This window comes from Lithobates pipiens, unplaced genomic scaffold, assembly GCF_037356315.1.
Source record: "Lithobates pipiens isolate NorthernLeopardFrog02 unplaced genomic scaffold, aLitPip1_a1.2 Scaffold_16, whole genome shotgun sequence".
In the NCBI taxonomy this organism is placed as follows: domain Eukaryota; kingdom Metazoa; phylum Chordata; class Amphibia; order Anura; family Ranidae; genus Lithobates; species Lithobates pipiens.
The window spans coordinates 449,845,835-449,871,279 of record NW_027507748.1 but is presented as its reverse complement, the minus strand read 5'-3'; the positions used below and the strand labels follow the sequence as shown (position 1 = coordinate 449,871,279).

General features: G+C 40.2%; 1 protein-coding gene across 2 annotated transcripts in view; it reads left to right on the top strand.

Annotated features, from left to right (window-relative positions):
* The window catches only part of OCA2 (OCA2 melanosomal transmembrane protein), a 561,190-nt gene that overhangs the window by 451,551 nt on the left and 84,194 nt on the right, over positions 1-25,445 (top strand). For both annotated transcript variants that reach the window (XM_077482777.1, XM_077482778.1), the window contains 3 exons: positions 1,206-1,333; positions 6,458-6,517; positions 16,984-17,088. In XM_077482777.1, the coding sequence (XP_077338903.1) occupies positions 1,206-1,333; positions 6,458-6,517; positions 16,984-17,088 (293 nt within the window). The remainder of the gene's footprint in view (positions 1-1,205; positions 1,334-6,457; positions 6,518-16,983; positions 17,089-25,445) is intronic.

The following is a 25,445-nucleotide window of genomic DNA, read 5'->3' as shown; positions in this document are numbered from 1 at the left end:
TTGTTTTCCTTTCCTACTTTACCATTTAAGTTTTTTTTTTTTTTTGTGAGAGTGTTTTTAAAATTTTGGTCTACACAGACCACAATAAAACCTGCACTCCTTCCTTACTTTACCCCTTTTTTTTTTTTTTTTTGTTATGCGAATGGGATTCCACATTTTCATTCTTGAATTTTAGGTTTGGGCTATGGTGAACAATACATTTACCACTGCCAGCTATACCTATCAATTTATTGGTACTGTGCTAATGGAAGTGGGTTATCATCCTTTATAGCCAGGTGACTTTCGGAAGATTTACCCCCTTTCCTGACCAGACCATTTTTTTGTGATATGGCACTGCGTTTTAACTGACAATTGCAGTGTTTTGGGACACTGTACCCAAAAGAAAAGGAATGCCCTAAATAGAGCTTTCTTTTAGTGACATTTGATCACCTCTGCGTTTTTATTTTTTGCACCGTTATCAAAGAACGGCTGACAAATTTGAAAAAAATAAAAAATATTTTTTGCTGTCTGCTCTATAACATATCCAGTAAACATGGAACTGACACTTCTGACACTTTTTATGGGAACCAGTGACACACATACAGTGATCAGTTCTAAAAATATGCACTTTCACTGTATTCATGACACTGGCAGGGAAGGGGTTAACAGGGGCATTCAAAAGTTTAAATGTGTGCCTAACTAATGTTTCAGTGTAGTAAGGGAGGTGCTTTTACTAGTGGAAGGCATGGATCAGTGTCCCTGCTTTACAGAAATCCATGTCTTCTGTACTAACAGAATGGCAATCTTATTGACATAGGCAGACTGCCATTCTATCTGTGTACAGAATGATCAGTGGGTGCCTGCGGACATCGGGTCTGCGGGACCTGCTGATTAGCTCATGCTGTAAAAAAAAAAAACAGTGGGTGTGAGCCTCTGGCAGTGTGTACTCAAGCCCGATACCCAGAAGTGCAGGATCGCATATTTATATGTTATTTTGTGCAGGGCAAGCAGCCCTGTAGCAGTAAATCTTTTATGGGCAGTTGGCAAATGTTTAAATGTATAGTGGAATTTAAAGTGCCATGTGTGAGTGATACATTCAGGGCCTTATTTAAGATTTTCACCATCACACCGCCTGCACAAAATTACCAGCTCTGGAATATAAAATTATGAAAGATACATTTTAATATATATATATATGTAATATTTTTTTTTTTTTCTGGATACAGGATGGATTGCAATTTTGGGTTCACTATGGCTCCTTGTTCTTGCTGATATCCATGATTTTGAAATGATTCTGCATCGAGTGGAATGGGCAACTCTACTATTCTTTGCTGCACTGTTTGTTTTAATGGAGGTAGGATTTGGATAGCTTTTAAAATGTTTATCTTTTGTGTTACATTTGGCTTTTCAGTTTTTTTTTTTAATCCATTCAACACTGTGGGATATTTACCTTTGTGGATTTGTTTGTTGACTTTTTTTTTCTCCATTGAGAGACACATGAATCAATCATGTTATACTGCCACCTACAGAAGAAAAGGTCACTGGAAACAAAATTTTAAAAATGGCCAGCATAACCCTACCCACAACCATGCCTCACTTTTTTGCCAGTGTATTTGAGAAATCAAAGTCTTATCTTCAGCTTGGCTGTTCTATGTTGAGTTGAAGAATTTTCTACGATCAGCGGTAGATTCATGATAGATTCAGATTCCGATATGGTCAATTCAGGAAGTCTCTCTAGTGCAGGTTTACAGGTTTATTATATTGTTCCCTCTGTGATAGCCTTCAATTTGTGCAATTTTCTCCAGCCATCTCTACCTGCTGGTAGATTTGGGCTGGATATGAAATCCCCCACCATGTATATGGTCATGTTCATATATGACCAATGGCATCCATGGAAGACTCTGGCCCCTTCTGTATAACCACACCATCAACTACTGGATTTTGCATTCAGCGGGTGTTAAATTGACAGTGGTGGTGTTTTTTTTTGTTTTTCATCAAGTAGTTGGGAATACTGTGGATCTGCATTGCTGGACTTCTTCTGTGATTTACGTAATAGGAAGCTGCGTTTTTTTCCTTATGGTCTTTGGGTATTTATGTGCTGTATTTGAGAGCTATGTGCTGTATTTGAGAGCCTATTCTTGAAGCCTCATTATGTACATTTGGTTGTGGTTATTTTTTTTATTCACATACAGCATGGAGACACTAAATGAAATGGAGTCTTCCAAGAAAAAAATGTTGAATGGATTTTTTTTCTTATTTTCTACAGATTTTTACCAATTCACATAACACATTATCTACATCTAAACTTTTTCTTCCACAAAAAAAGTTTTGCCAACTAAAAGATAAAGCGAAGGTCAAAATAATTCAATGGTGGGATATAATCTCTCTGAAACATTATCCTGCTTTGAAAATGACTCCTAGTGTTCATGGATCTTAAAGCACTATGATTTCTTAAACCCTGAACTTACTGAAAATTGGGAGAAGCTAGCTGAGTTTTGCATGATTAAATGGATCAGCCTTATTATTCGCGAACATGAAGGACATTCAATATTTATCATGACTTTGTTGCAGCCCTTATCACAGAGTGTCTATCTTTCAGGCCCTTTGAGCTGATTGGCTCCAAACATTTCAGCTTAAACTTACTAGGCACATAGAATCTGTGATCAAAGGAAAACTAGGCAAACTCAAAATAGATTTAGAGGGCTCCCAATTTAATTGTTTCTCTTTACTTGACGTGATGAGGCCAAAAAAATCTTGGTTTAGACCCTACCATGCACCACCCCTTATGAGTCTTAACCCCATTTCCAATTTTAATGTGGGATATATGAGAAAATATATTAACAAACCTTCTTTAAAAAACATCCCACACCTTCATTCCGTTCATCTGAGTATAATCTAGGTTGGAGACCTGGTAGCTTCTATGCCAAGCATGATACCCAAATTTCTAATCAATCTCCTACAGATTACAAGAAGAATAGGAAGATAAGTGCATGCCTCCCATGACACATGAGGATTTAGAAGTAAAATAAATGCCTAATAGCACAGTCCTAGAACCAGCTAACACTGCTATCCCAGATAACACTGTGAATCTGGATAGCATTGTACTTTCGTGAATACCATCATTCAGATGGTGAATCCACAATAGCATCTCTCCATATCCCTTTTACCTCAGGAGGAAGATCATAATCACAAACCATCCAGCATCAGAGCTGTGCCCATTGTTTCTGTTAATTTATGCCCAAACCGACCTTTTCACTACAAATGAGGTTCAACCCATATTAAGGGCGTATTTATTAAAACCTTCTACAGTATGGTATATGCCGTTCTACAGAAAATGTGTTCCAATGAGCATAAAATGAACTATAAGTGTACTAAATGTAAGCTTCTCACCCTAAAGACCCTAAATGAGAATAATGATAAAGGTGAGGGGGAATAGTGGTGCTGAACAAATCGAAATATATACGAGAAGCCTACCGGTTATCAGATGCCAATACCTATCTGAAAATGAAAGACTATCTGGAGGTATTTGCTGGGGAGCTGGGGTTTCTTGTCCACCAAGCCCAGACTGAGCGAATCATTAACAAGGAATAGACTGCTATTTGCTATAACAATTCTATCAATGTACCTTATTTCTACTACCTTCCTAAGGTACACAATAATCTTCATAATCCCCTAGGTAGACTCACACTGGCTACTACAGGTATTATAACGAATGGGCTATCCCAATATATGGATTTCTTTTTGCAGCCTCTTGTAAAAGAATTACCCTCTTACATCAGGGACACATAGTTGAGATTCATTTCTGGACAGAACTTTACATTCTGCCCAGACATAAACAATTTGTAGGTGGACTACTATCACTAGCAGCATTGGACCCAGGGAAGTAGTCTCTACTCTTAGAGGTGTTTCAGGACTCCTAGAGGTATTTCAGGCCAACCCCACTCTCCGGTGGGGTTGGTTGAATATGGACCTTTACATAATCAAGATAGACAGACAGAATTTCAGTGATCCTTTTTGCTCTGGACTGGTCCAGGTGAATACTCCATGGGCTTTGCCATTCTACTTCCTGGTCACTTGCATTAATGGCATGGCATCAAAATCCTGTTTTTTTTTTTTTGTAAGGGGCAACTCTGAATCTGTGTTTTCTATGATGCTAACTGCTAGGAGGGCTATTTTCTTGTAAGGCATATTGTTGGACTTGGAAGTCATACTTCATTTGGCGTGAGTCTTGGGGCTTCTACCCTAGGAGTTTAAATCCACTGGACCAGTTTTGATTCTCAAGACTTTTAACGGTTAGGTTTCTGCCTAAACTTTCTTGTTTCAGAAGACCGTTGACTTTCATTTCTTGATTTTGACTTTTGCACAGGCAGTGCCCCACGTAGCTCCCTCTGTTATTTCCCCTGGGACTCTCTGGGATCTGAATCTGCTTGTCTGTGTTTCAAAGATCACAATATGAACACTCTAGAGACATTGACTTTCACCCACAAAGTGTTCTTGTAGCCATCACTTCTTCAAGGCTAATGTCTGAACTGGTGACCTTTTTCTGCAAGGAACTTTAGAGACAAGGTGTGATGTTAAGGCCCAAGATAGTTCTGCCTTTCTCCTTAACCAGAACATTATTCTCCCATTCCTCTGTCAAGTTCCAGTTTACTGTAAGGGAAATTATCTCCAATGTCTGGATGTGTTTCAGGCTGTAAAAATGTATTTCCCAGCCACTGTTTCTTCTGGAAGACTGATTCCTTTTGTATTCTAGATGAACTTTGTATGGGTACACTGGCTTCTCAATCCACTATCTCTAGTGAAGGTTATAATTTCTCCTGTCAAGGCACTTTCTACTTGATTTGTGAATGGTTTTTGCTTTTTTCAGCATCACAAAATGTTCCCAGTTTGCAAGGCTACTACCTGTTCTGATTTTATCATATATATATATATATATATATATATATATATATATATATATAATATATATATATTTTTTTTTTACCAGGCTGAAATTCCCATCTCATGTAATGCCAGCTTCGAGCAGTAGGCCTTTCCAGGAGAACAGCCAAGCTGAAGATTCCAGTGTTTTGTTCTGAAGGCTGTTCTCAGTCTGCTGCTGTTTCTTTTGTCTGTTGACCTTGCTTCTATGTTGCCACCCCTCTATCAGACTACTTTGGGATGTCCAGACAGTCTACAAATTCCTGTGTACCCCAATGGAAAAAGAAAATATTTTTTTTTTTAATTCTCAGTATAAAATTCCCTTTTTGTGTAGTTCATTGACCCACACTGGTCACTCAGCCCCCTCCTTTATTTTCGTGATCTCTACTATTTTGCTACTAAATTGAGGCATGATGGTCATGGGTGAGGCTATCCTGTGATTCCCAATGATTTTTTTGTTGCCAGTATCCATTTCTCCTACAGGTGCCATTAAATCCTACAGACTAAGATATTTCTGTGTCCCTCAATCTATTCCAAGAAAAGGATTTTATGTGGAGTACAACATTTTTTGTACTCCACATAAACATTTGTTTACAGCATTCTTATAGAAATGTTTACAATAGGACTGAAAGCCTGGCAAGTTTGGAAACTAATCTATCCTGTTTCTAGACTGACATGAATTTAGAACTTATAGTCCCAACTATAAAGTCTTCAGGCAAGGAAAACCAGTGCTATACTAAAACGGCACATACACTGAAAAATACGACCCCAGAACTTTTTTTTTGTTCCTTAACTGAAAAAAGACTCGCCAATTATTTTACATGATATACATCTTAAAAGTGGTTGTAAAGGCAGAAGGTTTTTTTTTTAATCTTAAAGTGCATGTAAACCCACTCTCATCCTTACTAAACTACTGCAATATTGGTTATCTAGAAGGATATACATGCCTCCTGCATGTATACTTATCTGTCAAATGTCTCCCCTTTGTCTGCTATGAGACTCGAAAAACTGCAGATTTGGTGGGTCTGTTTTCCAGGGCTCAGTGGGTGGAGTTGTGATGTCAGTAGACTCCCTGCCCACCTTTACATTCTCAACATGCATTTTCTCTTGTGTATTTCTTACACTGAACTTCTTCTGCTATGATCACTAACATCCAGTCAAAACCCAGAAAGTCCCCACATGACTTCATCATGCCAAATCATGCTGAGGTGGGGAACAGCCAATCCTTGCAGAGCTGCTGAAGAAAGGAGTGGGGTGAGAATTAAAAAATAATGCATGTCAATCACAGTAAGGAGGAAGAACAGACAAAGATTTCACAGTTTGTCCGTTTTTATTTCACTGAAAAAAGATAAGAGGATTGCTCAGACCTGGATTAATTTTTGTGGCAAGACTGGGCACAGCTGATCTGGAATCCCGTACTCTATATTGTGCCAGACAAAAAAAAATCGGGTTTACATCCCATGTAATGCATCTAAACACTACTAAGCAGCAAGGACAGTATCTATTTGTAATGAATACATGTGGTTGCCCCATTTCTAAAATACTGTTTTGTTTTCAGGCATTGGCTAATCTGCATTTAATAGATTACATAGGAGAGCAGACAGCAGTGCTTATAAAGGTGAGTTAACTTCTTCCTTTATATCATCTTATGACCCACATCCTGCTTACAACCCTTTAGGAGGCATTGTGTGAAAATTATAACTTTTATTATGTTCATGACACAAATAATTTTTTTTTTTTTTGAATTTTCCTGTTTTAGTCATAAAAATATAAAATACTTTATTTGCATAATCTACTATTAAAGTGGTTGTATAGTCATTTTTGAAACTTTTACCTACAGGAAAGCCTATAATAAGGCTTACCTGTAGGTAAAAAAAAAATCTCCTAAACCTGTACTGTTTAGGAGATATTCCCCTCGCAATGCGCCGCTGACAGCAGCGGCGCATGCGCACAGGGGATTCTCGGCTGAAAGTCCGGCAGACGCCGGACCCTGCCGGGAAGAAATCTCCCAGAGCCGCCATACCTGGAAGAAACGCTAAGGGAACATGTCAGCTCCCTCGGCGTGGATCAGGCCAGATGTCGGGGCCTTGTTCTAAGGTAAGTATTACATAATGAGCTAGTATGCAGTGCATACTAGCTCATTATTCCTTTTTCTTTACAGGTGAGTATTTTTTTTTCTTTGCTATATTTTCCCCCTACGAAAGGGGAGCTACCCTTTTAAGCAATAAAAGAAAAAAGTTTTATTCATCCAAAGTGGGTGGTTAACACCAGAAGAGACACTAGTCTGTGGTGTTGTAAATCCTTCATCTGGCCTTAGTTTAGAATTTCTGAGCTCCCAATGCAGGAAATTCCTGTCGATACCCATGAGGGGCATATTCTTCGATATTAGACAGGGAAAAAGAAAATGTTTTAAAAACTTAAAAAAACAGTTTGCCTAAAAAGTCTATTATGTTTGGCTTTTAAAGCGGCGGTCCGCCCACTGCTGCAAAAATTAACAGCCAGCAGCTTCACATACTGCAGTTGCTGACTTTTTTAATAATCGGACACTTACCTGTCCTGGAATCCAGCAATGTCGGCACCGCAGCTGATGTTTCCATCAGCTGTTGGGTGCATGCTGCCTCCATTGCGAGTAAGGGAACCTGGCAGTGAAGCCTTATGGCTTTAAGCTGGGAACCCTACTACTCATGCGCAAGCCTCCGTTCCTCTCTCCTACTGGCCCGGCGGCTGAGGGAGGAGGAGGGAGCCCGGGCAGTGATGTCAATACCAGCAGCTAAGGCTCCCAGAAGTGGGAACAGGATACATGTGAAAGACATGTATCCTGCCCCCCTCCCCCTGAAGGGTGCTAAATGTGGCACCTGATGGGGGGAAGGAGTACCACGAGCGGAAGTGACACTTTTGGGTGGAACTCCACTTTAAGTCAGCCACAGCCTTTTTCATAGTTGGTTGGCTAATATGCTAGCATCATTAAACCAGTCTCTACAAACCTAAAGAGGCAGACCAGTTGCATTCACTCATATCTGGGAGATTCTTATTCTTACTACTATACAGGATTTATATAGCGCCAACAGTTTTCGCAGTGCTTTACAATATAAAGGGAGACAATACAGCAACAATACAATTCAAAACAAAAGGGTTAGGGGGCGTGGCCGGCAGCCGAGGAGTATGGCCGCAGTGTGAAAGAGCTCCGTCCACCGCCAGACTACCGGAGCTATTTACAACTTCCCTGAGCTGATTTGAACGGCGGTTTTGACTCCCCTGAGGTCGGGCAGCGGTACGGATCATGTCCAAACGACGAAAAGAGGCCAAGCGACTCAGCCGCATGACGGATTTCTACCGCCAGCCTCGCGGCCTGCAGGCCCAAGATGGCGCCGGACGACCGGAGAGTGGAGAAGGAGGAAAACATGCTGCGGAAGACTCTCATGTACCTGACCCATCTGCAAGACAGAAGGACTCCTTGAGAAAAGGTAATCAACACTCCCCTACAGCGTCCTCCACATCTAGCCCCATTAAGGCTAACCAGCCACATGTTCAGGGAGAGGAGGGGGAAGACCTATGTAATGATTCCCTTGAGGACACGAGAGAACTGCAGGACTCCATTCTGGAATTCCCCACCAACAATTTACCAGTTATTGACACCACTCTTAAAGATATGCTGGTATCTCTCCGCAGCACGCTGCACGCTGACATTTTATCTCTTACCAAACAATTTAAAGAAGAAGTGAAAGCAGTAGATGCCAGGGTGTCACATGTTGAAAGAAAGATGGGAGACTTTGCGGGTACAATTAACAAAGTAATTGATGCTCATAATGAAAGAGAAGATGACATGCTATTGCTGAAGGAGAAAATGGCCGACCTCGAGGACCGCTCGAGAAGGAACAATATAAAAATAAGAGGTATCCCAGAATCGGTCAAAACTCCGGATCTCCTTCCATACTTTCAAAAAAATTTGCAGGAAGCACTACCAGAAGCGTCATTGGCAGACCTGACGATTGACAGAATTCATAGGCTCCCTAAGCCTAAATACATACCAGAACATCTTCCGAGAGACGCGATTGTCAGGATCCACTTTTTCCAAACAAAAGAGAAATTCCTTATGTGTGTCCGCAATCCGGACGACATTCCTCCCTCTGCTCTAGGCCTATCCTTTTTCCCAGACTTTTCAGCATTTACGATGCAGAGGCGCAGGAGTATGGCGACTATTACAAAACCGTTGAGAAATCATCGCGTCCCATATAAATGGGCTTATCCAGCGAAACTTCTGGTTTCTAAGGACGGTGCAACATTTTCTATTAAGTCGGTGGAGGAAGGGCTCCGATTTCTACGCGAATGGCGAATCTTGGACCCGGACAACAGCTCGCGTTCTGGTTCTCCTTCACCCCGAACAGGATCTCCTGCCTGGCCGAGGCAACTTTCTGACTGATCGCTCAGGGTAACTTCCACACATCGCCAATAGAGCTCCAGTGAATGGCGGACTATGTTATAGCTCTTTTTGCCCTCTACTTGTTAAGGGTTGGTTCCCTACTGATTCATTAGAATCATTTTTTTTTTTAAACCAAAAAAAAAAAATTCTTTGTGTTACACAATAGTACTATTAAGGTTCATTTGAAATACTACACTCATAAAATACCTAAGTTTCCTACACGCTAATTTAGGTTATATACAGACGTCGGTCTTTCCCTTGGGGAAGTAGACATTTTTTGTTGGACTATTTGTTGTGCCAGTGTATTACTCGGTGATCCTCTGCTTCAAATTTTTATTTTATTTTCTATTTTTTTTCTCTCCACAATATTCTTTTTCGGACTCAGCGCATTTACTTTTTTTTCCTGGTGGTTATTGCTATCTTTATTGGCAGTATTTAATTACACATTGTGTTTTTCAAGTGTTATACTAATACCTACTGATTAAGTGTTTTGACTGTAGGTGGTATTTGTGAGAGCCACAACATGGGTTTCAAGATAACCTCATTTAACGTAAGAGGCCTAAATAGCCCTCACAAGAGGAGCATGCTCTGGAAAGAAGTTACAAAGATACATAGCGACATTTTATGTCTGCAAGAAACCCATTTTGTGGAATCCAAGCACCCGCAACTGAGCAACAAGCATTTTCCGGTTTCATTTTTCTCAAATGCCCAGAAGAAGCATAGGGGGGTGGCTATCTTGCTCAGGGATACATTACAATTCAAATGCTTACAGGTCGAAGTGGAATTGGCAGGCAGATACATTATTCTAATTGGAGAGATTAATGGTGCAGTTTATACCATTGTAAATGTTTATGTCCCCAACAGTAGGCAATTGTCATTCATTAATAAAGTCAAAAAGAAAGTGGATGCAGTGCGCAGGGGTTTCCTTTTGTTCTGCGGTGACTTTAATACTATCCCGAGCCAAACTTTGGATGTCTCATTCCGTCCTAACAAAACCAGGGCGAGGGCAACTCTTGCGCATTTCATGTCCAGGGAGGGATTGTATGATGTGTGGAGGTGCCAACACTCTACAGAGCGTGATTACTCCTACTTTTCAAGTGCTCATAACTCATACTCCAGAATAGATCTGTTTCTAGTTGACAAATTTCTCTTACAGAAGGCTGGCATGTCTTGCATCCATAATATCTCTTGGTCAGATCACGCCCCTATATCCATGTCGGTAGAGGGAAGGCAGGCCGAAACTAGGGCAAATAGATGGAGAAATGACACGTCTTTATTTTCTCATCCCGACTTCTCCCAAAAGCTTACTGCTGAGCTTCGGGAATTTTTTAAGTGCAATGTAGGCTCCGTTACGGATCCCTTTATTTTATGAAATTCCCACAAGGCCTTTATGAGAGGGGTCCTCATTAAGATGGGAAACATAGCTAAGAAACAAAAAACCCATAAAATTGATTGCATTCTTGCCCAGATTGAACAATTAGAATCCCTTAATAAGAAAGCCCCTGATATAAATAGAGGGTCACAATTAGACAGTCTTAGGCATGAGCTTCGATTACTTCTAATCTCCAACCATAATTACTCCTTAAGAAGATGGAAGGCCCGCTGGTATCACCAAGGGAACAGGGCGGGTAAACTGTTAGCAAATCAAACGAAGGAAAAAGTAATCAAACAGAAAATCCCATTTATCCATCACCCGACCAGTGGGGCTAGAGTAGCAAATCCCAAAGACATAGCCAATGCCTTTAGGGACTACTACAGCGCTTTATATAATTTAAAAGACGACGGGTCCATCCCACAACCAACTACTGAAATAATCGACAATTTTTTGAATAAAATCTCACTTCCATATACTACTCAAGACCAATTGACGGTACTGAACGATCCCATTACGATAACTGAAATCCAAAAAACAATTCTAGCACTGCCATTAAATAAATCTCTGGGTCCAGATGGATTTTCATCTGAATACTATCGTACCTTTTACCCCATTTTAGGTCAACATTTATTAAAAACCTTTGAAACAGCTTCAGTAAACGCGTCATTTCCCCCAGAAATGTTAGCAGCAACTGTCATAACCTTACCCAAACCAGGAAAACCACCGGATGCCCCTCAAAATTTTAGGCCCATTTCATTGCTAAATGTCGACGTAAAGATTTATGCAAAAATAGTAGCCAATAGATTGTCAAAAATGTTACCATCATTAATTAAAAATGACCAGGTGGGATTTATTCAGGGTCATCAAGCTCCAGACGCCACTAGGAGAATAATAAATTTGATCCATGCAGCGGAGGCCTCGGGGGAGCCTTCTCTGTTTCTGACTCTAGATGCAGAGAAGGCCTTCGATAGGGTCCATTGGGGGTACTTGGAGCGGGTATTGGATAAGTTCGGCCTGGTGGGTAGTATTAAGTCAGCCATCATGGCCTTATATACCTCCCCATCAGCTATGGTTTTTACAGAAGGCATGTTTTCCGACAGCTTTAATATTACAAATGGGACTCGTCAGGGGTGTCCTTTGTCACCCCTGATTTTTGCGCTCTTAATGGAACCTCTGGCTGAAACGATTCGTACACACACAGACGTTATAGGTATCCCTATTCTAAACCAATCACATGCTATCACCTTATTTGCGGATGATGTTATTTTGTCCTTGTCCAATCCAATAATTTCATTGCCAGCAGTACATGATATTTTGGAACAATTCAACAAAATGTCCTACTATAAAGTGAACGCTTCTAAATCTAACCTCCTTGCAATTAACGTTAAAGATACCATTCGACAACGGCTAGCTAATAGATTTCCTTACCCATGGACAGACAAACCAATTCAATATCTGGGAATAAAAATTTTGTCTCCCAGTAAGGGACTGTATAGAGCAAATATTATACCACTCTTTCATCTCACTTGGATGGGCAGGCTAGCAGCATATAAGATGTTAATTCTTCCTAAACTATTATATTTGTTCAGAGCTCTTCCTATACAGATCCCATTGTCATTTTTTTCATCAGCTCAGACTCCACTTTCCTCCTTTGTATGGCAAGGGAAGAGACCGCGGTGTCCCAAATCTATTCTCTGTAAGAGAAGGGAGGTGGGAGGCATGGGACATCCTAATTTACAGGACTACTACAGAGCATGTATATTAGACCAAATGAAATTTTGGTTCCAACACCAGTTTGGGAAGCAGTGGGTGGAGATAGAACAATCTTGGATAGGTCCTGACTCCTTATACGCGGCTCTACTGGCCTCCTCTTTTCCCGATTCACCACTTAAATCAGATCACCCCATAATAAATCTGGTACTGAATATATGGAATCACTTTGTACAAACTACTAGCAACCATCAGTTTTTAACCGAAATACATGCTCCCATTGCATCTTTATGTTTTGTTTTAAAAGATATAGACCTAGCACTCTGGGAGCAAAAAGGTATTTTACAAGTTTCGGATTTATGGGAAAAGGACAATTTAATCTCTTTTGAAACTTTAGCACGCAAATTTTCATTGCCTTCATCGGCCTCGTTCACTTATCTTCGGATTAAATCATTTTTGAGCCACCATAGGGGTTCCTCTATTAAAATTCCACATCAGGCATGGTCCTTCTGGACCGATGAAAAGTCAATCACAGGGGGGATTTCCTTGTTTTATAACCTGTTACAGGAGAAAAGCAGTTTTAGCAGAATATCCCCCATACAGAAGTGGGAGAGAGATCTTACATTATCTTTTTCGGCGGACCAGTGGAAGATGGCGATGCGAAGCAACTGCCGCTTTGTCAGGTCCATCTCTCACTGGGAAACATCACAGAAAATTTTACTTAGATGGTATTACACCCCCTATATTACAGCAAAATTCAAGAAAGGGTCTTCAAATGAGTGTTGGCGAGGATGTGGGAAGATTGGGACGTTGTTACATATGCTGTGGGAATGCCCACACCTCAGAAGTTTCTGGAGGGGGGTATTTTCTTTAATCTCTAAAATTACTGGATTTATAAAGCAAGCTACACCTGAACTAGCAATTTTGAATATAGATATTGATAAATTTCCTCCATCTCTGAGATTGATAACAGTTCAAATTTTATCAACAGCTAGGCTCCTAATTGCTGGAAGCTGGAAAACTCCTACTTCTCCTACCATTAGTGCACTCATGAAAAAAATTGATGAAACCTTTCAATATGAACAGATTCTTGCCTCAATAGAAGGGAAATCTTACAGATTTTATTCACAATGGTCTCCTTGGATAGCTGCCAGGAAAATAACTTAAACTTAAGTAATAACTTGGATACATTTTTTTGAGTTTCTGTATTAATAATACCTTGTTTGGAAAATATAATGTACATTTTATATGTATTGGAAAAAGTTTTTGAAAGGATGGATATATCTTATATTGGAAGAATTTGCCATTGAGTTCTGTTGATGGCTAGGTTACAGACCTGGGTTGTTACACTATGCAGTGTATTATCTTTTGCCGTATGTTGGACATTGTTCCTTTTATTCTTTGTATTGACATATCCTTTCATCAATAAAAATTATAAAAAATAAAAAAAAAGGGTTAGGGGGGCGCCCTGCTCCTGTGAGCTTACAGTCTAATAGTGAATTGCTGGTGAAACAAAAGGTAGTAACTGTGAGGGATGAACTGATGTGGTAAGTAAAAGATTAGGTTTTTGGCTAAATGCTGGTTAGGCCTCCCTGAAGAGATGAGTTTTCAGGGATCACCTAAAATTGGACAGAGTAGGAGATAAACAGACATATTAAGGTAGGGCGTTCCAGATGATGGGAGAGGCTCTAGAAATGTCCTAGAAACGAGCATGGGAGGAGGTGACCAGGGAGCTAGAGAGCAGGAGGTCTTGACAGGAGCAGAAAGGGACGACTTGGGTAATATTTGGATATCATATTGGTGATGTAGCTCGAGGCAGAGTTATAAATGACTTTGTATGTTAGTGTTTTGAATTTTATCCGTTGGTCAATGGGAAGCCAGTGAAGGGATTGCCAGAGAGGGGTGTGGACGCTGAATGGTTGGTAAGGTGAATGAGTCTGGCAGCGGCATTCATTATAGGTTCAAGAGGGGATTGCTTAATTGAAGTGTCAGTTAAAGCTGGATTTGGGCTATTCAGATCTTTCCCCCTTTCAAAAGCAATTTGGTGAGTTCCTTCTGTAGTCTAAAAATGGTTTGTTTGTAGGGGTATATGAGCTGGATGACCCAAAAGTCCATCTAAATAGGAGTCTAGGGCTGGTGGATGTCCAGTGAACAAAGCTGAAACATTCATTGTCCTGCAGTGGGGATAGCATAATTGTTAAAGCTGTGAACCTGCCTGTCACTTCAAATGGGTGGTTGCAGTTGGTATCTGGTAAGGCAGGCCATGCCAATGAAGACAATGCAAATGAGGCTTCTTCTCTGGCCTTTAAGTGAAATTAAATGTACCTTTCCTCCGGCAGCTCTGTCCCTTGCTGGCATCTGTGTGCCAATCACCAGCCATTTTCATTGGCTGGTGCTGAATGATGATGATCTGCACATGCACAGGAGGCAGTCATTCTGGCACACGAAAAATGGTCTGAGTGCGGAAGCTGAGCTGCGCATTCACAGCTCAGTTTACATATCAGAAGAGACAGTGATGCAGTAGGTGCATCTTTTGGCAGAAAAGAAAGACCAGATCTCAATTCAATAGAGAACCTTTGGGATGTGAAGGAATGGGAAATTTGCATCATGGATGTGCAGCCGACAAATCTGCAGCAACTGCGTGATGCTATAATGCAAATATGGAGGAATGAGGAATGTTTCAAACACCTTTTTGTATCTCTGCCACAAAGATTTAAAGCAGTTCTAAAGCAAAATGGAGTCCAACCTGGTACTAGCAAAGTTTACCTAATAAAGTGGCCAGTGAGTGTATGCTGTATATTGCCCTAGGTTAAAAAAAAAACAAAAAAAAAAACAACACCTTAAAAAAAAACAAAGGGGAAAGGGGAGGGGGGGGAGGGGAATCAGGGAATCATCTGATAAGCTGCAATATATTACATGCTTGTGTTCTTGGGCTTAGATACATACAGCAGACTGTCTAGAAATCTAAATGAAGGAGAGTGTATCTTCCACTGTAAACTGGGTCACAGCAAGATATTGCATACTCTTAATTAACATTGAGAATCTCAAAATATGGAAACTTTATACCTATATGAATATTTACTCATTTCCACTGAAGTGTGTAAGTTTTACTGACTTGTTAATGTAGCACTTACCCCCAAAGGAGCTGCTGAATTTTTCTGGGCTTACCGATTACCTCCACCGGCTTACACTTGTTGTTCTTGTCTGGGGGTTCCTAGGTTTGATGACTCAGTAACTGTAGAGACCGACACTTGAGTTCCTTATTAGGATTTTTATTTTGCATAACACAGTTGAACAAACTCAGTCTCTAAGTTGGGAATAGAGGGTATCAGGTTAAAGTTTAGCTCCGGTGCTTGGAACTGCTGACTTCACAATACAGGGAATAGCCACTCTCAACTGGATTCTTTAACTGTTGGATAAATCCTTAAGTTTTGGGTTTAGCAGCCAACAGGTACTGTAATTCTAGCTTTTAAAAGTCTCTCACACAGACTTGGTTGGAAACTGTTATAACTGGAAGGATAAAAGTAGGAACTTGTCTTACTGTACCAGAATCTTTCAGCTGGTCCAGCGATACTTTAAGAATTGTGGATTCAGTCAATGTCCATGGCAGCTCAGCTTCCAGGCTCTTACCGAGCAGCCAGCCCTGTGCGTGGCTCTCTTACTGAAGAGTCCTCCCATGGGCGTGTGTAGAGTTGCTGGGCCTCTCCAAACCCAAGATGGCACCAGAACACCTTAGAATCCTCCTTCCAGTTACTGCGCCTCAAACTAGCCAGTTCTGAGGCTCGGAAATGGATGGATCCGCATCCCAGGCCATGAGGGTGCCTGGGGGATGGTCAGGACCACGGAGTCAGCAACAACTTCTGGACCGGAACCCAGAACCACATGACTTCGGCACCTTAAGTACCCTCTCCTAGATTACGTAGTGAGACAAACGCGCCCACTGATTGGTGCCTGAGATGAAGATTGGTACCCAATGCGTCCAACCAGACTGCGTTCTAAAGCACCCCACAGGTGTACAACCCCACCTATGACCAGGCAGAACTTCTATACAGCCCAGCCAAACTGATGCCAAAGTACAATTTAGCACAATTAACCCCAAAACTTACTATAGTTTTGAGCAAAAACTAAATTCAAATACATAGCGCGTACTCGTTAGGAGTACCGACGCTACATTAATAATCATTTCTGTAACTGCGGTTTGTCCAAATGTAACAGAATACTGAAACCCACAATTACATTGTAAATTTTTTGAGCCCTTGAGCATATTCATAATATTTAACTGCTCTGTCAAATCATATTACTCAAATGAATGGCTAAAATTCTGTAGATGTGTTTATTAAAGAATATAGTTTTAAAAATGAGGACGACACTTTGCATTTTTGCTATTACAATTTGTTTCATTGACCTATATTATTATTGTTAATTTACATTATATTAATAGTTTGTAATTGTTCTGGTTTTAGCTGAAAACGGCTATAATGACTTTATAATTTTGTGAACGATTTCACTTGTCATACTGTACTTGTATTTAAAGGATCATTTTGAACTAATATTTTGTTCATAAATCTTTCAATCTTAGGGAGTGCCTGAAGATGAACGGCTTGCAATTGCCATTATTTTGGTAGTGTGGGTTTCAGCTTTAGCTTCATCCTTAATTGACAACATCCCATTCACCACTGCAATGGTAAGTCTAAGAAGTGAAGGGTCTTTTATTCTTGTAACAAAAAAAAAAAAAAAAAAAAAATGTTTTTTACTGTAGTTGTACAGAGATAAGCAAGTATTGAGTGAAAACACTACAACATAATGCAACTGGCTTTTAGATTTACAATTCTACACCCACACATACAAGCTGAGGTTTGAAAAGATGCACTTGCTGGCCATTATGCATAATAGGAAAATGGGAATTTGGCAAGAAGTCCAACTAGTTGCTTTTGTAACTCCATTGTATAACAAGTAATTAAGTACACTTCTAATTCCTACCATTTTTCTTAACATAGAAATTAATCATAATGGATAGACATCCTGTTATTTTAGATTGCATTGAGCACTGTTTTGCATGTTTTCTTGTTGAAACTACTTTGTATTGTCCATGCTTTAATTTTGAACAAAAACATTTTACTCAATGGCATTGGAAGCAAGTAAAAAAAAAAAGTATTACATACTGTATAGCGACTAGTATCTAGTTGTTTTATCTGCATAGGAAAGAATTCAATATTTCTCATCTTTCCAAATTTACGCAATTACATAGTCGGTAAGGTTAACCACTTCCGGACCACCCACCGTGGCTATACGTCCCTACTTTGATGTTAAATACCATTGTTATGTTAAATACCGTTGTTATGACAGCAGATACCTGCAATAATTCCGGTATTTTTATTCACGGCGGGTGGACTGCTTTCAGATAAAAGTAGTCTCCGCTGTGGATTCACTGCAAGATCACTTGGTGATGGGAGAGGTGCCCCCCCCCTTCCCGACGCATCCCAGTCATCTCCGCCATTTACTGGAGCCATCGGTAGCAGTGGCGATGATCTGATCCTTTCCCCTGATGATGGAAAGGAAGTCAAGTGTGGGAATGATGGCCCCCCACTTGACTCTGTGACATTGGATGATGGAAGCAACATCAAACATCGCTTACGCCCAACAGCCTTAAAGGGACATTTTTTTTTATTGAAAAAAATACTTTTTTTTATTGCTTTTAAGTGTAAATGTAAGAGCTGAGGTCTTTTTGACCCCAGATCTGACATTAACGAGGTCCTGTCTTTTTTATTTTATTTATTTATTACAAGGGATGTTTACATTTCTTGTAATAGGAATAAAAGTGATCCATTTTTTTTTTTAAAGGGATGCTGTAAAATTAAATAAAAGGTAAAATAAAAATAACAAATAAAATAAAGTGCCCTGTCCCTCTGTGCTCACACGCAGAAGCGAACGCATACCCAAGTTGTGCTCGCATATGTAAATGGTGTTCAAACCACACATGTGAGGTATCGCCGCGATCGTTGGAACAAGATCAATAATTCCAGCAAAAGATCCCCTCTGTGACTCAAAACTGGTAACCTGTAGAAATTTTTAAACATCGCCTATGGAGATTTTTAAGGGTCAAAGTCTGTCACCATTCCACGAGCGGGCGCAATTTTTAATCATTGGCATGTTGAGTATAAATTTACTCGGCATAACATTATCTTTTACAATATAGAAAAAAATGGGCTTACTTTATGGATTTCTTATTTTTTATTTAAATAAAGTATATTTTTTCCAAAAAAAGTGACATAAAGTATTGCATCGACGACCACCATTTTATTCTCTAGGGTGTCTGAAAAAATAAATATATAATGTTTGGGGTTCTAAGTAATTTTCTAGCAAAGAAAAATAATTTTAACTTGTAATCATCAAGTATTTTACTCCATGGCATTGGAAGTAAGTTCATCTAGCTTTGTGTGTTCTTGTGTAATCTATAGCAACCTTGAATTATACCATTTTCTCCTGATACTACGGTTTCTGTTGAAAGATTTGTTTCCTGCGATCAAATTCTTTAGGTGCCTCTTCTCCAGGAAGAATAATTCATTTTTTTGTAGTTGTTCTTCAGTTTGAGATCCTCCAGCCCCCTTATTAGTTTTGTTACCCTTCTCTGGATTCTCTCCAGTTCAAGGACATCCTTCCTGAGAATTGAATGACCAAAACTTAACTGCATACTCAAGATGAGGCAAACCAATTTTTTGTAAAGCGGTAGAATTATAGATTTATCTCTTGTACAAACGCCTTTTTTAAATGCATGATAGTAATCTGCTAGCCTTGCTTGCTGCAGCTTGTTCTTGCATGTTATTTTTGAGTCTGCAAGAACCCCCCAGAACCTTTTTCATAACTGATTCCTACAGAGGTTATCCCCCTAGCAAGTAATATACAAGCCTTAGGGTCCCCAGAGTCCTTGCCCCTTTCTATCGGGGTGTCTGGAGTCCCTGCTCCTTTCTTTCTATCGGGGTCCTGGAGTCCTTGCCCCTTTCTTTCTATCAGGGTCCACAGAGTCCCCCTGGTGAATAAGGGGTGATTTTAGTTGAATTAATTTAGTGTCCTTTGTAATTCCACATTTTCCTTTTCCTTTTTTTTATGTAATAAAAAAAAAAAAAAAAAAAAAAAAATCCTGTTTTACTGTCACTCTTTCTGCGCACAAAAAAAAAAAAAAGCAAAAAAACATAAAAATGGCTATCTTTCCTAACCTTCAATTTAAAGAATTTAAAGCCCATTGTACCCTTTAGGAAAATTTGGGGGGCAATGACAAGTTTCAAATTTGCGAGCTTCAGCTTTTCTGCACTTACAGATAGGATACCTAAAATGATCATACGAATATGTATATGTTTGGAAGTATGCACAAATGTGTTTAAGCTAGTGGTGTTAGTGAGGGTCTTTGTTACTGGATAAACCAAAAAGTTCCTACAGCTCCAAATGGGGTTGTTTTCCTTGCATGAGGTGTTTGTAAAATGATGAAAAAAAGACTGGTCTGTCTGTTTGCTCTGTCTTTTCAGGATTGTACACAAATGACTCCCAAAAGTTTCAACCTGAGCAATATTTAGACAGTTAACACTTTTCCTTAAATTTAACCTGTGCCAATATGCATATAAAAGGGTTTCCATATTTTGAAAAAGGAGCAAAAGCACGTTTAAACAAGCCAAATTCATCTCTCTATCAATAAGCATTGTAAGAAAATATTTTTTTTCAAAGTTCACAACACAAGCATAGAATTGTTTAGAGCAGATATTGGCAGCCTGCCAACACATTCTTAATGGCACCCCAAATTTGCCATCCAATTTGCATATGCTAAATTGCCTCAGTGTATGATAACTAATTGCCATGCATTGTAATGCAATGTTATTTGATAAAAAGGTGCCAGAACCACTTATAAGGTAGCCCTAAATGTGCCACACCTAAATGCTCAAAACGCACACCATCATACCCCATTAGGAGGGAATGGAGCCTTAGATACTTTGTTGTGATGATTGAAGATTTTTGAGAATGAATAACTTCACCTTAATGCTGCAAGAGGGGAGAGTGGGGCTCCTTTACTGCTTTTTTTTTTATTCTGTTAATTGTTAACTGTCTATATATAGTCTGGGCAGAGTCTGGGGTTAGTCCCACCAAATGTGGCGTTCTAATTTTAGTTCTAGATGCATGGGAAAATGCAATAATGAAGATCTAAACAGATATGCCTTTATGGATATTTTTTTTCCCCCCTTACTCTGGAGTTCAGAAAACTTATAGTGGACTTTCACCCTAAATGAGCTTTAGTTTTGCCCTGTTTCTTCCCCCTCCCCCTCCCTCTGTTAGATTTTCATCAAAGAGCAAAGATGTGCCACAGGGCTTTGAGTCCTGCAAAGCTGTGAGGCATATATGCCCGGGCATTGGTTCCATTGCACATCTGCATGCACAGATTTTCATGCACACATCCAAAGATTGGTTGTCCATGAATTTCCAAAATATGCAATTTTGCACACGGCGGAAAATTCCCCATGCAGATGTAGCTTTAGGGCTCTGGCAGGACCTAAAGGCCATATCAGAAATGTGATCATAGACATGCAAGGAGAGGGCAAAGCCAAATGAAAGGGGACTGAAGTTCCTCTCTTAGTAAAACTAAAGTCTGACTCCTGCACAGCTGTGAACCATTTAACAATGTGTGCAATACAAAATATGCTATTGCTAGAGTCTAAACCAGTGGCTCTAAACTTCTGTCCTCATGACCCCCTAACAGGCCAGGTTTTATGTATTACCTTGGAGAGATGCAGACTAGAATACTGCAATCACTGAGCAGAAAATTATATCACCTGTGATGTATTTAAAGTATTACTAAACCCAGTAATATGAAAATAGTTCATCCGCCCCTCCCCCCACAGTGACCACAGCTTAATAATCTTTTTACATTAAAATACTGCCACTATATACCTTTTTTTTTGGCTGATCTGTATACCACAGTTACGTGATAAACTGCTGTTACTCCAGTGCTGAGAGTTCAGGGAGGAGGCGATTTCCACTGCAGCCTGTATACATGCCCACATGTGTGGTGTCGATATCATGTGACCTGGCTAGCTCTGATCAACAAGTAAATGTTCTCTACAGCATAAAATACACAACTGAGCATGTGCAGGTCAGCTACTTTGCCTGTGTTAGCAGGCTTTCCCCAGATAGACAGTGCAGGAGGGGGGGATCTATGCATACAGGAAAAAAAATACTTCCTTTTTACGCAATGCAGAGCATTAACACCTTAAGTTCCACAGTGGGTATAACAAACGTGCTATACTGCATATACGGACTGATTTTACTGTTGTGGGTTTAGTAACACTTTGAGTTATCTTGCAAACCTGACCTGTTAGTGGATCCTGAGGACAGGGGTTGAGAACCACTGGTCTAAACCATGTTCCATATATAACAATATGAAATAATAATCAGTGACTCAGAGCCACAAACACACTTACCCCTAAATAACTAAACTTAATTCACACAATGAATTGTCCGTTAGTGTGCATCATTCTAAACAAAAGTCCTTAAAATGAATAGTGGACATCTCCAAGTATGAATACAGATAATTTACGTTATAAGTAAAGAGTAACAAGTGTCCAAATTATTGAATAATGTGTTTTTAATGCTCTTCTGTGATATTATAAAGCACCTTGTGGGCTACCCTCACCTCAAGCAAATGACCTACTATTTTGGTCAAACTGCTCCTGTCTATTTTATGGGTAACAATTTCTGCAGTATCAATCTGCTGGAATCCTGTGCTTCCTCTACACGATTATATAAACATTAACATGAAGCCAGAAAATGACAAACTTATTAAAAACATTTAAAATGACACTTAAATGCACCAGTCATTGTACACAATAAATGGTGCACTACAGATGGAAGCTTGCATGTAGCCCAAACATGTTACCGATGGTATAGAGCAGTGATGACGAATCTTGGCACGCCACATGTTTTGAAACTACATTTCCCATGATGCTCAACTACACTGCAGAGTGCATGAGCATCTTGGGAAATGTAGATCCAAAACATCTGGGGTGCCAAGGTTCACCATCACTGGTATAGATGCTGCAGCTTGTGGATCTGTGCTTGCCAAGAGTAAAACAAAACTTTTAATGCCTTCATAATTTCCCTGCTATGCATCATGGTATATCTAGTGGATTTGGATGGCTCAGTTAATTTTATATAAATAAAAGAAAATAATTGAATTTAGAGAATCAATTGGTATTAAAACCTTCAGCATTTTTTAACTTAACACATTGAGCACAATAAAATAAACATTTTCCAGAAAACTATTTGTGAAAACATTTACCCCAGCACAGTCTACATCTTTCAATGCCACGGATTCTTACTCTGTGTGGCATCCCTGAACTTTGGTCTTAACAAGAAAGATTTAATAGTGGAGAGTGCAATCTCCAGGCAGTAAGTTAGCTTAGTGAAGCAGGGGGGGGGGGGGGGGGGGGAGGAAGAGAGGAGAAGGGGAGTGCCTTGCTATCCTATACTACAGGGTTGTGTGTTTCTATTGATGCATGAAAGTTCTTAAAAAGATGCTGCAATAGAAAAGAGTTATCCTGAAATGGGTAGCCTGGATTCATAGTCATGGCCCCAGTTTAAACCAGAAAATGAGCAAGAATTAAAAGACCAGAAAAATTTTCTTACATTTCAATTTTTCTTAGCTACTATCCTTTCCATTTTGCACTGGAAGTTGAGATACACGACAGTACTTGAAATGGAGGAGATTGTAGTAGTTTTCCATAGTCTGGTAATGTTTAATTTGGCAGCATATAGTAAGTGAAGGACTACAAATCTAGATTGAGGTGGAAATTTCCTATGCCAATGTGTAAGAGGGCTAGTGCAGGAGTCGGGGACCATGGAGTCCTAGTGATGGAGACCAAAAGGAATATTTGATTCCAGCAGGAGCTTAAGGATTTGCAAAACCAGTGTATGTGCGATGAAGCTTATATTGCAGCAGTTTCTCCAGCAGGATGATGGGTGGCCTGGGTATATCTTGGATAGTTTGTAGGGGGTTAAATATCATCTGTGGATGGTCTTTTGGTTGGATTCCCAGTGGTTGGTGCAGCGAGATGCCTTGAAGGTTTCTTTGAATGCTCATTGCCACTGGTCTTGGGTGATGGGAACATTTATTTTCTCCGCCCATTTGTTTAAGGAATTTAATTGAGAGCAAGGTTGGGTGTCGCTGAGACATAAGTACCGGTACATCAGGGAGATACTTCTGCTGGGGCATGGGGTAGCGAAGTAGTACTGGTGTGGGGATATTTACTGTGGAGGGCAGTTTAGTTATATTTAGGAAGTGGGAAATTCGCATTTCTGTGAAAGCTTCTGAGCTTGGGAGTTTGAATTTGTGTTGGAGAGTTTTAAATGTATGTAGTGAACTGTGGTCTATCAAGTCCACAATGGTCAGTATACCAGCCGAGTGCCACTGGGAGAGGTTCAAATTGGGGATGCAGGAAGCTATAGCTCTTAATGGTATTGGCAGTGATCTGCTAGGTGAGTTTTAAGGGTATATATTTAAAAGGTTTCTCCAGGCCAACATTGAGGCAGAGATCATTGGGTTAATTTTCCCAAGGGTTGGAGCGTATCCAGCTGTCACTAGTAAGAGGTAGTTTGATAGGGTAGCAGGATGTGGTTAAGAGGCTTCTATGGTGGACCATATTTTTTCTGGTGTAGGATGCCACCAGAAGTAAAGTTGGCCTAAGATTGTGGCGTAGTAGTAGTTGCCAATATGGGGTAAGCCCACTCTGCCTTTGCAATGGGGTCTAGTGAGTATGTGGCCAGCACATCTAGGTGGTTTAGAGTTTCAAATGTATTTAGTCAGTTGACTCTGAATTGAGGTTAGGAGGAAGCAGGGAGGAGGCAAAATGAGTGTTCGAAATAAGTAGAGAAGCTTGGGCAGTATAATCATTTTAAAAGTAGCGATAAAACCTAGAGTAGAGAGGCCTTTGCTGCGTAGTGATTTCAGTAGAGTGGGTACGTTTTAAGAGAAGGTTAGGTAGTTTAAGTCAATCAGTCGATTTGGTTTTGGAGCAGTCTGAATTCCCAAATATGGGATGGATGTGTTCGCCCACATGTAGGGTATGTTGGAATTCAGCCGGGCAGCCATTTGTGGTGGAAGATATACAGGGAGGACTATGGATTTCATGGCATTGAGTTTATAGTATGATACAGAGCTAAATTGGTGGAAGGTATTTTGTATTGCTTGTAGGGACTGGAGGAGATCAGTGATTGTCAAAATCACATCATCAGCAAATAAGCTAATTTTGTGATCTATGCTGTTGTAGGGAATACCTGTTTGTGGATCAGATCAAATTTTAGAGGCCAAAGGTTCCATCAGTAGGGCAAAAATAAGTGAGGAGAGGGGGCATCCCTGTCGTGTGCCATTAGTAATCTTGAAAGGGGTGGATAGGGTCCCTCCGGTGAGTACTTTAGCTGATGGGTTGGAGTATAAGGATAGAATTACATCTTAGAACCACCCTGTAATACCAAATTTAGTCAGAACTGCTTGAAGGAGAGTCCAGTGGACTCTATCTGTCACATACCTTGTCGGAGTCTGAAGTGACCAGGTCAGCCTCTCTTTTATCGCCAGCCCAGTTCCTGCTGAGAGTGGAAACAGAAGAAACCAAGGAACAGGAGGCACATGAGTGCCTGCAGATGTAGCCGAGGAAGCTTAAAGCAGAAGATGCGACTCTTGGAAGGCAGAATGTCACAGTGGGTTGTAGGACTGTAGTTGTGGATACCTGAGAAGACCGTGTAGAGCCCAACAGGAGACAGAAGCAAAGTCACAAGGATAGCCGGGTTCAGTAGCAGGCGGGCAGCAAGGTACCAAGTCATCAGGCTGGAGCAGGATCAAATAGGAAGCTGAGATCAGGAATCAGTAATCAGAAGTGAAGGAGAGTCCAGCAAGGTCAAGGAAAGACATGGTTCAGCAACGGATATCAGGCAGGTAACGGCAATATACAACAGGATACGGGTACAGGAACAGCTGTCAGGTCAGCATCTGTTACAAGTCAGTGCGCC